This window comes from Chrysochloris asiatica, unplaced genomic scaffold (assembly GCF_000296735.1).
Source record: "Chrysochloris asiatica unplaced genomic scaffold, ChrAsi1.0 scaffold00246, whole genome shotgun sequence".
Lineage (NCBI taxonomy): Eukaryota > Metazoa > Chordata > Mammalia > Afrosoricida > Chrysochloridae > Chrysochloris > Chrysochloris asiatica.
This window is the reverse complement of record NW_006408764.1, coordinates 507,623-524,253: the sequence shown is the minus strand read 5'-3', so window position 1 is coordinate 524,253 and position 16,631 is coordinate 507,623. Positions and strand designations below refer to the sequence as shown.

Here is a 16,631-nt window from a genome sequence, read left to right as displayed (position 1 = left end):
GAAGAACCTGTGACAAAGAGCTATGTTTATCTGGCCTTTTACACACAAAGTTTGCTACTATAAGTCCTCATTTTTCTGACCTGCAGCTGTAGTAACCTAACAGCCGACATGGGCTACTGTGTGAGATTGTGATGAGAATAGAGAGTATTTCTTCTGAGATTCTCTTATAAGAACAAACTCATTCATCTTTCTGTTCAAAAAACCCCTGCTATTCAGCAACACACTAGGTTCTCAGGGGTCTGAGGCATTGATGGTACTGTGAAATGCTCTGCCAACCTCAGGAAGCAGAGGGTACCCAACAAAGGGAGGCAGGTCTGCCCAGAAAATTCCTAAAGAGAATTCATTAGTAGGGTCACCCTGAGCAATACCTGCTCCCACTTATTACAAAAAAATTAAAAGCCTCTCCTCCCATATTCTTCCCAGTATTCCTCTATGCTGCCTACAGTCCTCCAGCCTTCAGCCCCAGCCAGAAGTTGTCAGTCAGTGTCCTTACAGCAAAGTTTCCATATTGTGATCCCCTGGTGTAAAACACTTGGGAACAACAGAACCATCCAGTGACTTTTTTCAATATGTGTACTCAGGTCCCACCCACAGCCCACTGGAATCTCAGGGAGGTGGTGGTAGGAATCCATTTTTAGCAAGCTCCCCAGTAATTCAAACACAGACAACCAGGCAGTGGTCTGTAAATAAACCTTCAAAAACAGCTGCCCAGGCCTTCTCTTGCCTACCATCATTGTAATGTGCCTATCCACATCCCTTTCCTAGGTAATATTTCCTGGCAATTGGTGCTAAAGTTTATAGGAGACTTCTGGAGAGAGTGCCTTAATCAAAAGTCATTATTCCACTGGTAGGTTTTGTGAACATGTGACATACAATAGGAACAGCTGAGGAGCTGGGGACCCCTGAAAGGCTATTTGTAAGGCAGGCCTGGGATCCTTGGGTCATTAGATCCTTGGAGCTTTTAATATTTGCTACTTACGTTTTTTTAGTTCTAGGAGAATTAGTGAAGGCCTTGATTTAAACTATTTCCCAGAAAACTTTTGATAAGAAGGCCCCAGCAACATTAACTTTCACAATGAGCCGCTCTCAAAATTTAAGCTATAATAAATTGCAAAATTGCAGCTCATAAGCAACCAAATGCCTATTCTGACTGAGAATGATCCTGATCTTGGTAGGTATGTATGTCCCTGAAATAGAGACCAACCAAAGATCTGATGAAATCAAGCTATCACATCTATAATTTGGATGCCAAAGGCATTCGTTTCAGTAGAAAAGTTCAACAAGAAAGAAAACAGGAATATGTGCCTCGATTATTTTTATTTTTAATGGCTTAAAATGCCCTGGAGGAGCTTCCCAGAAACTATGAATGCACTCTATAAAACCAACAAAAGTCATTAACGATATACAGGCAATGATCAATTTAGTTATTGGTGTTGTATGTCATATTTTTCCAGGAAAAGTTTGAAAATGTTTCTCCTACAGTCTAAGTTTATTGAAGCATCTCTAATGTGTGTATAGAGACACAGCAATTGAAAGTGTTTGTACAAGACAGAAACCTATTGCTGGTAGCCATTATCTGATTTTAAAAGCCACACAATAACTTCCAAAATGTAAATCAAGGTAGTGTTTAAATAGAACACCTATTCTTCAGATTAGACATTAAATTCTCTAGACTATTCGTTTTATGTTAAATCAGTCTCGATATTAGATAATTGCTTAAATTCCATAGGAGAGCTAATGTACAATTTTAAAAAGGCCTTTATCAAAAAGAAGGTTCTGTGATGTATGTTTCAATTGTTAAAAATTCCGGTTGTAACCTACTGTTACTTATGCTATTATACTAGAAATAATCCATAGAATGTCTCCAGTTAAGTTTCACCTTTAAGAACTGTATTTGGTCTCTGTCCTGACAGTGAAAAACTGATGCATTTGAGTCCCCCTTTTGCTACATGCCTTTCTGACTCCATTCATACATCCCAGTGTTGTCTTGTTAAGGAGGAGCCAAGCAAGGATGCCCAAAGGAAGCAGATTAAGGTTTCAAACTCAGAATTTAAAGTAGACTCTTGGTAACCAAGAGGAAAGCCTGTGCAGACTGTGAGGATGAATACCCTTAAGACTGTCCCACATATACAGCAATTGCATTTTGTGTGGTTTTTCACCAAGTATTTTCCTCCTCCCTTCATGGTAGCTTCAGGGTTGCTTGTTTGTATACGGAGTGACTTTCATACCTTAGGGAAAATTTGCAGGGAACAATTAATTTCTTCTCAGGGGCTATTCTTCCCCAATTGAGGCAAAGTATTTTGTGAGTTTTCATTATGCAAGCAAAGAACAGTGATATCAAAATAGTACATCTGAAGTGAAGAATGATAATAAATCCCTCAAAAGTCTCAGATATATGCCAGTCTTGGCCTAAACACTATTTTATATATGACAGGCACTCCGTTATTAGAAGGGTAGTTAGAGTATAACCATTGTAGTTTCTAATAGTGAACATGTTTAGATGTACCAATTTTTCTAAGAACTGAAGTGGAGAAAATATTTGGTTTCTGAATTAGCTCACATTGCAAGTTAACTCTTCCATCACCTCTCAGTTGGTTTTTCAGGCTGCTAACACATCTTCACTTTGGCCTCAGTCTGTTTTTCTTTGGTATTTTCTTTCTTTTGAAGACATTTTCACCCCCACAGCCTTAACTAAGGTTTTTTGAAAGTCAAATATCTCTTCTTTAGACTCTGTAAATAAAACTATGTTAAAGGTTTAGAAGCTGAGAGCCTAACTAACTCTTCCAACCTCATCTCCTCAAGGTCATACCTCTAAAAATGGCAGATGTGACTGGGGTTGTTTTCACCTTGCAGTTTGAGCTTCCCCTGCGTAGTCTCAGCAGCAGAAATGGACAAAGTGGACTAGAGGTAGAGAACAGGGAAGCAGCCTGAATATTACAGATTGCTGCCCTAGCACTTTAGCACCAAATGTTCCTGAAGTGTCATCTGCTCCCAAAGCGCTCATAAATAAAGTGACAACAAATTGACAGGAAGTCCAGGGGACCTGTGCCTAGCACTCCAGCAGGGAATGGAATATTGACCCAAGATTCCAGAAGGAAAGAGCAGTAGTTTATCCTTTAGTCAGACTCAGAGAGGGTGGGGTTTGCAAAATAAATAAATAAATAAATATTTTTTTATGGAAAGGAGTAAAGATTAGTAGTTAAGGCATAGATATGATTGAAGTACATGTTAATCCTGTAATTCTAAAATGTTTTCTCTTTTAGAGGTATAGACTACAGCCATTATCCTAGAAAGCAGAGACCGACAGTCACCCACAAATTGGGGGAAAATTCTCTGCCCTATCTTTTCCCACCCCAGCCAAGTGATGAACATCTGTAGAATTTAGACTTATAGAACACATGACTAACAAACCTGAATACTGCTGCACTGATATGAGTAGAATGTCCATCATTATTAACCAAGCTTGGAATGCCCTGAGCATCTACCCAGACTTTGGAGGGTCCAAATGCTAGCCCAATCCTCCGTGAGCATGGACAGTTTGACTTCTGGGGTTATGAGGATATACCATTTCTTTCACCACAGGTGATATCCGCAATGACCTATACTTGACCCTGGAGAAGGGAGATTTCGAGAGGGGGGGAAAGAGTGTACAAAAGAATATTGAAGTCACCATGTATGTGCTTTACGCAGATGGCGAAATCTTAAAGGTAAGGCACCTAGTCATTGGAAGTAAAGTGGATCCTGTAAGAATTCTGCTGCTTCTATGGACCAGAGGCACATTCCCTCCAGGCATGATTGAATTTAAATCACCCCATTTTTCTCTGCCTTTTTCTTTCTTCAAAGAAACCCAATACTGTGTCTTGATAATGACTTCCAGTATCATACAGCCTTTACAGAATTCTTCTGAGTGTCTGACTTGAATTGTTTCTGCTCTAAATTAGACCTTTTTTCCCTCTAGTTCTGGCTGACATGTATCTTTGTCTGCTGTTATCAAGCATAGAACTGTTTACTTTATGTAACTATTATTAGGTCCAGTACTGCCTTTTCATTCCTTGAGCTAATGTACAAAGTTCAGAGTCCTGGCGTGTTGCTGTGGGTTAATGCGCCAGGCTGCAAACTCATTTGAATCGCAAAGTTGTTGGTTCAAGCTCACCAGTTGCTCCTTGGAAACCCTATTTAGGGTCGCTATGGGTCGGAATCAACTCGATGGCACTTAACAGCAATGTACAAAGTTAAAGGTGGCATTTGGGCACTTGTTTACTGGCACCAAGTTATGGAATAACATGTTCAGGTCCTGGAAGATCATTTCAAGCCAGTGCAATGCTAGGACCTTGTGTACTCTTCATGTGAACATGAAGATTTAAAGTTCTGTTATTTTTTTTGACGGTATGTCAGTTTTTCCTTCAGTCATGTCATGATGAAGTCTCTGGAAGATATCAAAGCAGCATTTGCAGAGCAAATCAGTATTTTTTTTAATAAACCTTACTCCTTTGTATTGGTCACAACCCTGTGCGGTAAGCAGAACATTAGCATTGCCATTTTACAAAGAAAAAGGTAAAATTACTTAAAATCATGCCCCAAAGCAAGACAGAAGTAGAGGAAAATGTTGAAAGTGGTAGAAGCAATGATTTGTAAGTTATTTTAAAAACCCAACTTAAGGACCAAAGAGTAGCCATTGTTTACATGGAGAATGCTAGAGATAGCATAGCTGTAAGCTAGTGACACTACACCTGTATGGACTAGGAACTGCTCCTAATTGTGTTAACTGTTCTTTAGAGGATGGGCCTAGGCAGTTCTGCATCTTCATGGTGGTAATGGGGAGCTGGGGTCATGCTAAATCCAGTTCACTTTGTTTATATACAAGATTAGTCAATCAAGGGCAACCTTCCCTCTGCCATGGAGCAATGTAAAATACCTAAAATACAAGTACAACATTGGGTTGAAGAAGGTTGGAAAACAGACCCTGTCCATTTTGTAATTTGCTTTTGTGTCCTCTTCCCCCCACCACCACCCCTGCCCCCAATCTGGTAAAATTTCTTATGCAGTTGACTTCTCCCTTGGAGCCCACTGTTGGCTTTGTTAGGATAAAGAGCATACATTAGTGATTCATGACATCACCCAGCTTCCTTCCAGTTTATTGAACAGCATATGTGGTTACTTCTGCTCCAAGGGAAACAAGTATTATGACTGTTAATTCCTTACACCATCTACACAGTTGTTTCCAAAAGCATTAAATTTAAGTTAGATAAATTTTCTCATCTCCTGGATTTGGCCTGGTAGAAAAATGAGACCTGCATACAAGAGAAAGTAGTATCCTGATGACATAGAAACCAAAGGGCTCCTTCCAGGAAGATGACATCTTACTTTTGCTTCTCTCTTCCAGGATTGCATCAGCTTGGGTTCTGGAGAGCCAAATAGGAGTTCCTACCACTCTTTTGTCCTCTACCACAGTAATAGTCCTCGCTGGGGAGAAATTATCAAATTGCCCATCCCCATTGATCGATTCCGGGGCTCCCACCTGCGCTTTGAGTTCAGACACTGTTCCAGTAAGTAAGACTTCCTCTAGGCTCATTCTAGAATATGAGTATAATTTTCCTCTCTCTCCACTCCTCTACTCTCTGGAACAGAATTAACCTTTTATTACTGGAACAAGAAAATAAAGACTTGTGAGTAAATGGGTGCTCAAAGATGAGATGGCATCAAGACTGCTCTGTGGACTGTAAACGTAGTAATCCAAAACTATGGGCTCTGGAATTGGCCCTTTAGGACTGACTCCTGGAGTGGATAAGTGTCATTTTTCTTAGGTTGTTTCCTTTGTACGTATTCAACTGCATCTTAAAGCACCCCTGACTATCAAAACCAGCATTTAGTTTCTATATGGGTCTAGGAAGCCTGTGTACATTGAGGTATAAATCAAAATTTAGTACATTGCTCATCATTCCTACAGTGAGGTTGCTACCTAATTAATGAAAGAAGTAAGGGGCAAAAGATCATTAGTGATGAGCACAAGGGGAATGTCTGTTAAAAAGCTAAGCGGAGGACAAAAGCACCTAACACTTGCCTCTGATTACAGCAAAAGACAAAGGGGAAAAGAAACTCTTCGGTTTTGCATTCTCTCCCCTGATGCGGGATGATGGCACCACTCTATCTGACGATATCCACGAGCTGTATGTTTACAAGGTATGGTTCTCAGTCAGGTGATTAGTAGTGGGAAGGCTAGAGGAGCCAAGGTAGTTGACTGGTGGATGACAACAAGATAACTGTGAGCAGGCTTTTGTCTTTTAAATACCATTTCCTTCCCTCCCATAAATAATACCAGTAGGCCCTTTGTTTTCCACCTCCACTTGAAAATCTGTTACCAGCCCCTATATGCCTTCCTTTGTGGCCTTGAGTAGTACATTCTGTGACCTGCTATTTGAACTCATTTTACTGTCAGATATTACAGCATAGCTTCCAACTGCAAAAGAAAGCTATATGCCCTGCCATGTTCTTTGCGAAAGGCACATGAGCGGTTCAGGGTAGTTTCTGGACAAAAGCAGTCTTGAAGGACATGACACCCAAGTGTGTCAGATTGCTTAGAACTTGATTTTTGCAAGTGGCACAGCTCAGGTAACACTCCCTGCTCTCTATTTTGCCTATAGTGTGATGAGAATAGCACGTTTAACAACCATGCTCTGTACCTGGGTCTGCCCTGCTGCAAAGAAGACTACAATGGCTGCCCTAACATACCTTCCAGCCTCATCTTCCAGCGCAGCACCAAAGAGTCTTTCTCCATTTCCACACAGCTCTCTTCTACCAAGCTCACACAGAATGGTAGGTAATGCTTCCTACAACGTAGTACCCTTCATTGTCATCAGCTGCTGTCTCCATGTTGCTAGTGCCATGTAGAGGAGCACAGAAATGATTGCTTTCTTCATACCATAGTAAGGAGTTACCTGCAAGGTGTTCTATGGTCCCAATAGCTTCAAAGTGCATGTGTCAGAAAGTGTCATACAGACTTCAAAGATGTGTCTTTGGCCTTGATCTCAGCACTAAGGAGGCTATTAGCATACTCATAGCTAGTTCTATTCCTCCAAATCCTACTAGGCCTTGTTAAGAGAGTCGAAGCCTCACTAGCCCTTGGTATAGCCAGGGTCACTGTCTTTTGTGCTTGCTTTCTAGTGGATCTACTTGCTCTGCTGAAATGGAAGGCCTTCCCAGACCGAATTATGGATATCCTAGGGCGACTGCGGCATGTTAGTGGGGAGGAAATTGTTAAGGTATGTCTATCTTCCACAGAGCTCTCATATGCAGCCTGACAAATAATGTAGGTCTTACTTCCCCTGATTCTTCCAGAAATGACACTCAGACTATTTGTCCAAATACAAAGGTAAGTCATAAAGTATTGGTACTAGGGTTCCAACTCATACATTGTTGTTGTTGTTGTTAAGTGCCGTTGAATCAATTTCGACCCATAGCGACCCTGTACAGAGTTTCCAAGGCTGTAAATCTTGATGGGAGTAGAAAGCCTCATCTTTCTCCCGTGAAGCACCTTGTAGTTTCTAACTGCTGACCTTAAGGTTCGCAGCCCGATTCATAAAACCTGTTTAAACATATCTCTGTGATCAGTGAATGGCTACAGGCAAGTTCTCTCAGTAATAACACTTGTCTAAGTCTCATTGTTGTTGTTGTCAGGTGCCATCGAGTTGGTACCGACTCATAGCGACCCTATGCACAACAGAAGGAAACACTGCCAGATCCTCGGCCAGACTCACTACCATTGCCATGCTTGAGTCCATCGATGTTGCCACTTGGTCAATCCATCTCGTTGGGGGTCTCCCTCTTTTTCTCTGACCCTCCGCCTTACCAAACATGATATCCTTCTCCAGAGACTGGATTTGTAACCACTATGCTACCAGAGCAAGAAATAATAGCTTCATGTTTGTTAAAAAGTTTTGTTTAATAAAGGTTTCTATAATTTTGTAACAATACTTTTTGACTTACCCTCATAGATAATAAATGTATAAATAGACTATTGTTTTAAGTTAGCTGTATTTAAGTTATAAAATATTAAGTTACAAAAGTGTCTAGCTTGTCTTATTTTGTTGGTTTTTTTCCCCCAGAAAGCAAAATAATAAGTAAAGGGCAGTGATGAAAGAGTCCTCTCAGAGACAGTCCCAGAGTTTTATACTGTAGTGGTTAGAAATCGGGCTGTGAACCGCAAGGTCAGCAGTTCGTAACTACCAGCTGTTCTGTGGGAGAAAGATGAGTCTTTCTGCTCCCGTAAAGATTTACAGCCTCGGAAACCCTATACAGGGTCCCTGTGAGTCAGAACTGACTCCACGGCATATAACCACCACCACCATCTTCCTTTAGGTCTCCCCTCTCTTCCTTAGATCTCTTTCTCATTCTTCTTACTTTGTAATTCTTTTACCACAAACCCAATCTGTTTACCACTCTTGATTTACTTATAAGAATTCTAAAGGTTGTACCCCCATCCTCACTCATCTGCTACTCCTGGAGTCTTGTGACACTTTCCATCTAATGGTCTTAGCTGGTAAACAGCAGCCCTGTTAGTTTATTTGATGGTGTCTCACATTTCTTCACGCTCTATAATTTAAATGGCTTTTTTTTCTAGATTACTGATTCTTTCTTTAACTAGCTCAAATCTCTTTTTTAAAAATCCTTCCAATTAGTTTTTCATTTCAATTATTGTATTCCTCAATTCCATTATGTTTGTTATATAATATATATGTTTCTTTTTATAATATCTATCTCTTTACTTATAGTCTTGTTTTATTCACATATTGTTTTTGGAATTTCCTTTAGTTCCTTTAGCTTGTTTAATATTGCTGTATTCTGTTCTTCTAATCTGTGTATTATTTGGGTTTCCATAAACTTGGTATTTTTTACTTCATCGAGTGTTTTTGAATAGGCCATCCTTTTCAGTTTCTTTGTGTGCCTGGTGATTTTTTGTTGAAGCCAGGACATTAGACTAAGTGGTAGCTTTCTTAACTCCCTTGATTATACAGCATTTTGAACAATAATTTCTGCAAGAAACTCTAGTAGACATAGTCACCAGACTTTGACCTGATTAAAGTTTTCATTTTCCAATTGCTCCCAAACAGATCCAAAAACACTGACTAATTAACATACCCTCAGAGTGGCATAGGCTTTAGTTCTCTGGGTTACAACTCATTGCCCTGCTCTGTGAGGACTCCTTTGTTGTTGTTGTTGTTGTTAGGTGCCATCAAGTTGGTACCAACCCATAGCGACCCTTTGCACAACAGAGTGAAACGTTGCCCGATCCTGGGCCAAACTTTAGTGGCTCCCAGACTGTTAAGAAAATGCACATTGAATAGACTGTTTTCAGGTAGGAGTACCCCTTGAGCCTTGGTTGCCACTTCATCCCCAGCCCTTTGAGGGATCTGAGTCCTGCTGAATTATAGTTTCAGTATTTTAGGTTGCGTCCAGATCAGTCACTGTCTATTTTCTGAACAGTTTACTTGCAATGAAGTACCCTGGAGAGTCGTGTGTTGGCTGATGGTATGGAAGTGGCTGAAGAATCATTTCAGCTATCTTGTCTATTATACTAGGAAGAGGAAATGTGGGGATACCCCGAACAATCCACCTAGAGAAATTGCTGGTTTTTTTGGAGGTTGAGACTGGGTCCCTTCCCAGCACACAGGAGAGCCATGCATTGACTGGTGGTGTGGGAGCAGTCTTGGAGCTTCTGGTGCTGCCTTCTGCTGTGCCAGGAGGGAGAAGGAAGGTGACAGTGGAAGAAGTGCTTTTCCTACCATATGATTTATCCTTGTCTTTATCTACTTTGAAGTTCCTTGCTGCAGTTCTTTGCCCACCATTTCAGAGTTCTTACAGAACAGAATATGGGATTCAAGTTGCTTTTTTTGGTGTTCTCGTACAGAGGGTCAGATTCGTAGATATGTTCATGAATAATCTTCCCAGAATTCTCAATTTATATTTTGGGAGCTAAATACATTAGTGTATGGACATTTGGCCCTATGTACAGGATCCTGAGACCTGAACTTTCTTTTTATGTTGTTGCAGTTTCTGCAGGACATCTTAGATACACTCTTTGTGATTTTGGATGATAATACAGAGAAATATGGCCTGCTGGTTTTTCAGTCTCTGGTAAGACTTTTCATGGTTCTTAATTATTCCTGTCACATATATATATATATATATTAATCTTAATGAAGAAGTTTATTAGAGTGCATCAGCATAAGGTGTAGCTGTTTACAATGGAAAAGGTACTGAGGAATGTTACCCAAGGAAGCTCAACCAGCTAAGCCACCAGGCAGGCCCCTATAAGCTCAAACTTGAAGAATTCATTGTAATCAGTTCTGGACCTTGGTTTTGCAGTCCTGGATACTCAGCTTCATCGGTCTTCCAGAATTTACTGGTCTCTACTTTAGAAGTAGGATAAGGAAAAGCAAAGTCTCACTTGTGCTACTCTGAGCATCACACTCTGTCCCCTTAATGTATCTGTTTGGAAACCAGAATCTCTCTGTAATGAGAAAGGACCATTATTTGAATGTTTAGTGCGTTTTGCTTGATATATTCAATCCCACAGGAGGTCTGTATATTTGAAGAGGACAAGATACTCAAGTCTACCTGATAGATGGGGGGAAGAGGTGAGAGTTAAAGCGGGCACTTGCATAATCTGCCCTCTAGCTATCCTGATTTCTTGCTTCTCGAGCTGACCAGCCATGTTTCTGAAGGGTGTGGACTTTTATGGTCTGTTTTGAATCACAGCAAAATCTTTTTTCTCTCTTTTTGAAGTTGTTGGGGCACTTGATGTTTGTGGCACCTATAAGAGTATTATTTTGGTTCCCCTGCTTTATATGGCACCACCAGCTTTATTATGAAGGGAGAGTCTCAGAGTAACATAGGCACAGATTTATGAACTCCTGATCCAGTTTGGGGGTTGGAATGGTACAAAGAGAACAGATAAGACAGAAATACAGTTATAAAATGGAAATCTTGCCTTCACTACTGGGGGAACACTGGAGAAAACAATGACAGTTTACCATTCTTTGAAAAAGCAAGAGCTTCTGTTACCTGCAAAGGATAGGTCTGAGGCTTCCAGTGAACCATCTGCCTGCCTTCTATTTCTTGTAGGTATTCATCATCAACCTGCTCCGAGACATCAAGTATTTCCACTTTCGGCCCGTAATGGACACATACATCCAGAAGCATTTTGCTGGTGCGCTAGCATACAAGTAAGTTGCATTTGGCATCATCACGAAGCTTAGTGTTTTAAAAGATATTGTTGTTTGTTGTTAAGTGCCATTGAGTCAGCTCCAACCCATAGTGACCCTGTGTAGGATTTCCAAGGAGCAACTGGTGAGTTTGAACCACTGATCTTGTGATTTAAACCAGCCTTTCGGTACAATCTTTCGGCTTTATCCCACAGCACCACACAAGGACTCCTTAATAGTTATAGAGGCTTTAAAAAGAAAAAGTTCAGCTGCAGTCAATTAGGTGACATTTCAAACCATAGTTTACTATATGTTGTTGTTGTTGTTGTTGTTGTTGTTAAGTGCCGTGGAGTCGATTCCGACTCATAGTGACCTTGCACAGGGTTTCTGAGGCTATAAATCTTTACGGGAGCAGAAAGCCTCATCTTTCTCCCGTGGAACCGCTGGTAGTTTCGAACTGCTGACCTTGCGGTTCATAGCCCGATTCATAACCGCTACACTACCAGAGCGCCTTAGTTTACTATATAGTTGCCATATTTTTTCTTCTAAGATATGGTACAAAGCTACTAAAAGATAAGTCTTACCTTTTTTTGCATGAGATACATGAATAGCTAAATATGTTGTTGTTGTTAAGTGCCATTGAGTCAGTTCTGACTCATAGCAAACCTTTATAGGGTTTACAAGGAGCGGATGGTGGGTTTGAACCACCAGCCTTATGATTAGCAGTCCAATACTTATCCTACAGTGCCACATCAGGACTTCAGCTAAATATGTCGTTAAGTGCCATTGAGTTGGTTCTGACTCATAACACCCCTTTATAGGGTTTCCGAGGAGGCGATGGTGAGTTTGAACTGCCTTCCTTATGGTTCGCTATGAGTCCGAATCTACTCCGTGACACATAACCACTACCACCACCTGTGGTCAGCAGTCCAGGGCTTATCCTACAATGCCACACCAAAATTCCAGTGATGTCATTTATTGGTCTAGTTGTGAGAATTTTCATTTTTTTACATTGTGTTGCAATCCTTACAGAAAGTTCTTGATTCTAACTCATGGTATTTCATCCGTATTTTAAATAAAGAAAATGAGACACATTTGAGACTAAATAGCCCTAAGACACAGAGCAAGAAACCAACAGTTCTCAGAAGTAAATCTTGCTGTGGGATCAGAGCCTAAATTCCAAACCATTGAGCTCTTTTGTCATGATGTCCTTCTGACACAGTAATCTCCTTTCTTCTCAGTTAACTTGGTGGTGGTGGTTGTGTGGTATCAAGTTGATTCCACCTCACAGTGACCTGTCTGAAACTGTAAATATTTATGTGAGCAGAATTTCTCATCTTTCTTCTACAGATTTGAGCTGCTAACCTTGCAGTTGGCAGCCCAACTCATAACCCACTATGCTACCAAGGTTGTTTTTGTTGTTATTGTTATGTGCTATGGAGTCAGTTCCAACTCACTGCGACCTGTTATAAGATTTTCAAGGGAGTAGCTGGTGGATTTGAACTGCTGACCTGGCGATTCAAACCAACATTGCAGTCAAGTGCTTATCCTATAGTGTCACACCAGGACTCCATAATTATAGATAGAGAAATATAAAACAAAACAAAAATATGCATCCAGTCTAAGTCTTTGAGCAAACTTTATTGTTACTGTAATCAAAGAAGAAATGTTTCAGGTGAAGTTGGGGAAGCTGGCTGTAATTGCTTATCAGAAATGTGGCAACTCTCTAGGGACAAGGACTGTTTTCTGGTCTCAAGGATTACATGAGAGTTTCATGACTGTAACAGAACTATCATTCCATTCTAGCTCATCAATATATTATTTCCTATATGGCTAATATAGAAATATAGACATTGCTTTTGGATTAAAATGGGGTTTCTGAAATGGTACTTTATTCTAGGGAACTCATCCGCTGTTTGAAGTGGTACATGGACTGTTCAGCAGAGCTGATTCGACAGGACCACATTCAGGAAGCCATGCGGGTAATGTACTGAACTCACCATACAAAAAGAAACCATTCCTGCAGTTATGTGGTAATACCAAAATCATATATTCAAAGACAAGTGTAGACATCTGAGTAAGCTGGCCTGCTTTCAAGAATGACCACCTTAATTCATGTAGTTCCCCTTTCCTCTCCTTAATTTTATCCCAGAAAACCTGTATTCCTGATAATTTTATCCTAAAGCAGGATGATAAGCACAGAGCTCCTGACCATCCTCTTCTGTTTGGTTTTTACCAGTAGTATCAGCCCTCCCTTCCACTGACATACATCTTGAAACTGCTTCTAAGTTGCATATCAATCAGTGGCAATAATGACTAGATGTAAGATCTTCCAATACTTTCTGCTTCTTCAGTAGTTTCTGACTAGTGTTCTCTAGAACTGTGTTTAATAATAAGGGTTCAGTGGATGTACTACATATTTATATGTTGAGAAGAAGAGAATCTCAAAAGCTTGACCTTGGGGGAAGTCTAAGTTCTTTTGTGGTCAGGTCCTCCATAGTCAGGTCAGCCATGGTTGGAACCACAGACATCACCACTGCTTTGACAGGCTCTATGACAAGGCAGCCCTTTGCATTTCTGAACATTTCCAGTTGACTAGGGACTGTCTTCATTTCAAGTTACCGCCACCTTCTGGTAACATACATGGCTACTGCTTTTGCTGTCTGGACCACCTATGAGAATGTTGATCCCTCTTTTGCTCCACAGTTTTCATATCTCCATAGATAGCCATTTGAAAAATGCTGTTGTATCCTCTGGGAACTCATTTACAAGTCCATACTTTTTCTCTTTCTGTTCCTATCTTCTCATACTTGAGGTACTTTTTCTTTGGTGGTTTTTTAACTGTCTTTTTTCCAGTTAACAATAAAAGAAGAATGGTAGTAGAGTATATCTGCTTTCTGTGTCCTCATTTGATATCACATCATCTGCTATAAGAACTAGGCATATATTTTTTATTTATTTTCCTCATGATGATAGGTATAACAGATATTTCCCCAAACATCATCATATTGACAGGGCAGAATAAAAGCACAGATTGTTCCTATGCCATTTTCTCTATATATTCGGGACGTATCTGAGATTATAAATATCAATGCTGCCCTCTTTCATACAATACATGTTTACTGAGAATTCACCCTCTGTCCTGTATGCTAAGATGCATAAATGAGTAATACCAGCCATCTCCTTGATGAACACATCCACAGTGTCCTAAAAGGAAGCAGACACACAAAATGAGCTGCAGAACAGTGTATTGGGATGGGTGCCCTGTAAGGGCAGGATCTGGTTTCTTTCATTCTTTGAACCCTGTTGTTGTTGTTGTTGTTGTTGTTAAGTGCCGTTGAGTTGATTCCAACCCATAGCGACCCTGTATAGAGTTTCCAAGGAGTAGCTGGTGAGCTTGAACCACCGACCTTGCAGTTCAAATGACTTTGCAGTCCGATGCATTAGCCCACAGTGCCACACCAGGACTCCAAGCCACCTGTAAATTGCCTAGCACAATATTTGAGGGAATGAAAAATGAGCTAAATGCAATAAATTCTATGTTGTCTCATAAAATGATTGGAACAGGCATCACATCACAAAGTAAGTTATTTTCTTCTAAGAATGATTCATTCAATCATTTCTTTATTCAATATTGTTTGATACCTGTCATGAGTAGGTCACTGTATTGTTATTTGTTGCTGTTAAGTGCCAGTGAGTCAGTTCCAATTTATAGTGACCCTGTATAGGGTTTCTGAGATTTGCTGGTGGGTTTGAATCATTGACTTTGCAGTTAGCAGTCTAGTACTTATCTACAGTGCCACTTAAAAACACTGTATTAGCTATTGGAAACTTAACTGGGCCCCAGGTAGAAATAGCTTGGTCTTCCTAGCACTTCCATTAAAAGTGGTAAGAAGAAGACAGTAAACATATAAAATGGATAAAACACAAATTCAGTGAAGAACTTGATAAGAACTATGAAGTTAATAAACAGGGTTATGGGATAGACTAGCTGGTATTGAAGGGGTTATGTCAGATGAAGTGCTTATGGAAGACCTCATCGATAAAATTACCTCTGAGCTGAAATCATTATAAAGAACTGGGGAATAGCTACTCAGGTGGAGAAAACTGCATATTTAGAATTTGGTTGTATCCAGATATTGGGCTTACTAGACAAATAGTTTAAAACAGCTATATTAATTATGCTCAAAGAGCTAAAGGAAATCAGGAAAATGGTGTATGACTAAAATGAGACTATCAAGAAAGAGAAATAATAAAAATGAATCAAATACAAATTATAGAGCTGAAATTTTAATAACAAATAAAAATTTCACTAGAGGGGTTAAATAATAAATTTGAGCAGGCATAAGAAGAGCCAGCAAGTTTGGAGAAAGGAAAATTGAAACTATTCAGTCAAAGAAACAAAAATTTTAAAAAAGGTTGAGTAAAAGTAAATAGAGCTTTAAAGATTGGTGAAAAGCAATCAAGTCAACCAACATATGCATAACGGAATCTCACAAGGGGCTATAATAGGCTGAATTCTGTCTCCCTAAATAGGTGTTTTAATCCTAACTCTTACACATGTAGATGCAATTTCATTTATAATGTTTTCTTTGTTTTTTAATGAGGCAATGTCAGTGTAGGTTGTGTCTTCATGCTAATCACTTTTTCCCCCCTAACTTGAAATTTTTTAATGTAAACATTAAAGAGTAGTTTTGGTTATAACACAATGATTCTGGTGGGATTCATACACTAAGTTAAACTCTCACTGTGCTTGTGTGGCGTTGTTGGGTGCCCTTGAGTCCATTCTGCCTCATAGCAACCCCATATGACAGAGCCCAACTGCCTCATAGGGTTTTCTTGGCTGCAATCTTTTTTGGGGAGTTGGGGAGGCCTTTTGTGTGGGGGGTGGTGGTTAGAAGTGAGGTTATCTAGGGCTAGGAGTAAAGCTTGATCTAGATTTAGGGATACAGTTAGGTTTACTTTTTTTTTTTTTAAGCTTTTACTGTGAATTGAGTGGTAGTTTACATGGTATAACATCAGTTTTGCACTCATCCTATCGTATTTCCTTTCATTGTAATAATTACAGTCCTCTCCATGCATCATCATTCAACAGTATTTGCTTCTATTCCTTCTGTTTTTTGTTGTTGTTATTTTATTTTATTTTTTTTGGTGTACACAAAAACACTCAGGAATATATAATAATTTAAACAACCAAAGGACACATTCTGCAAGCCTGCCTCCTGACCACCAGCACACAGCCTATCTCGTTTCATGAGTCTAGAGCCCTCAGCTGCTCTATCTCTCCATATTATCATCTCTGCCGCCATCTCTGGTGAAGCCTAATCACTTTTTTTTTTTTTTTTTTAATTTAAGGTTTTTATTGTGGATTGAGTGAAAGTTTACAGGGCACATCATCAGTTTCACATTCAACCATTCATATAACTTGTT

At 39.8% G+C, this 16,631-nt stretch overlaps 1 protein-coding gene across 1 annotated transcript in view; it reads left to right on the top strand.

The window, feature by feature from the left end:
* DOCK3 (dedicator of cytokinesis 3) overlaps positions 1-16,631 on the top strand; it is a 716,589-nt gene that overhangs the window by 586,818 nt on the left and 113,140 nt on the right. The window contains exons 15-22 of the mRNA XM_006873644.1: positions 3,583-3,707; positions 5,384-5,546; positions 6,074-6,180; positions 6,642-6,813; positions 7,162-7,259; positions 10,048-10,131; positions 11,122-11,222; positions 13,102-13,183. Coding sequence (XP_006873706.1) covers positions 3,583-3,707; positions 5,384-5,546; positions 6,074-6,180; positions 6,642-6,813; positions 7,162-7,259; positions 10,048-10,131; positions 11,122-11,222; positions 13,102-13,183 — 932 coding nt within the window. The remainder of the gene's footprint in view (positions 1-3,582; positions 3,708-5,383; positions 5,547-6,073; positions 6,181-6,641; positions 6,814-7,161; positions 7,260-10,047; positions 10,132-11,121; positions 11,223-13,101; positions 13,184-16,631) is intronic.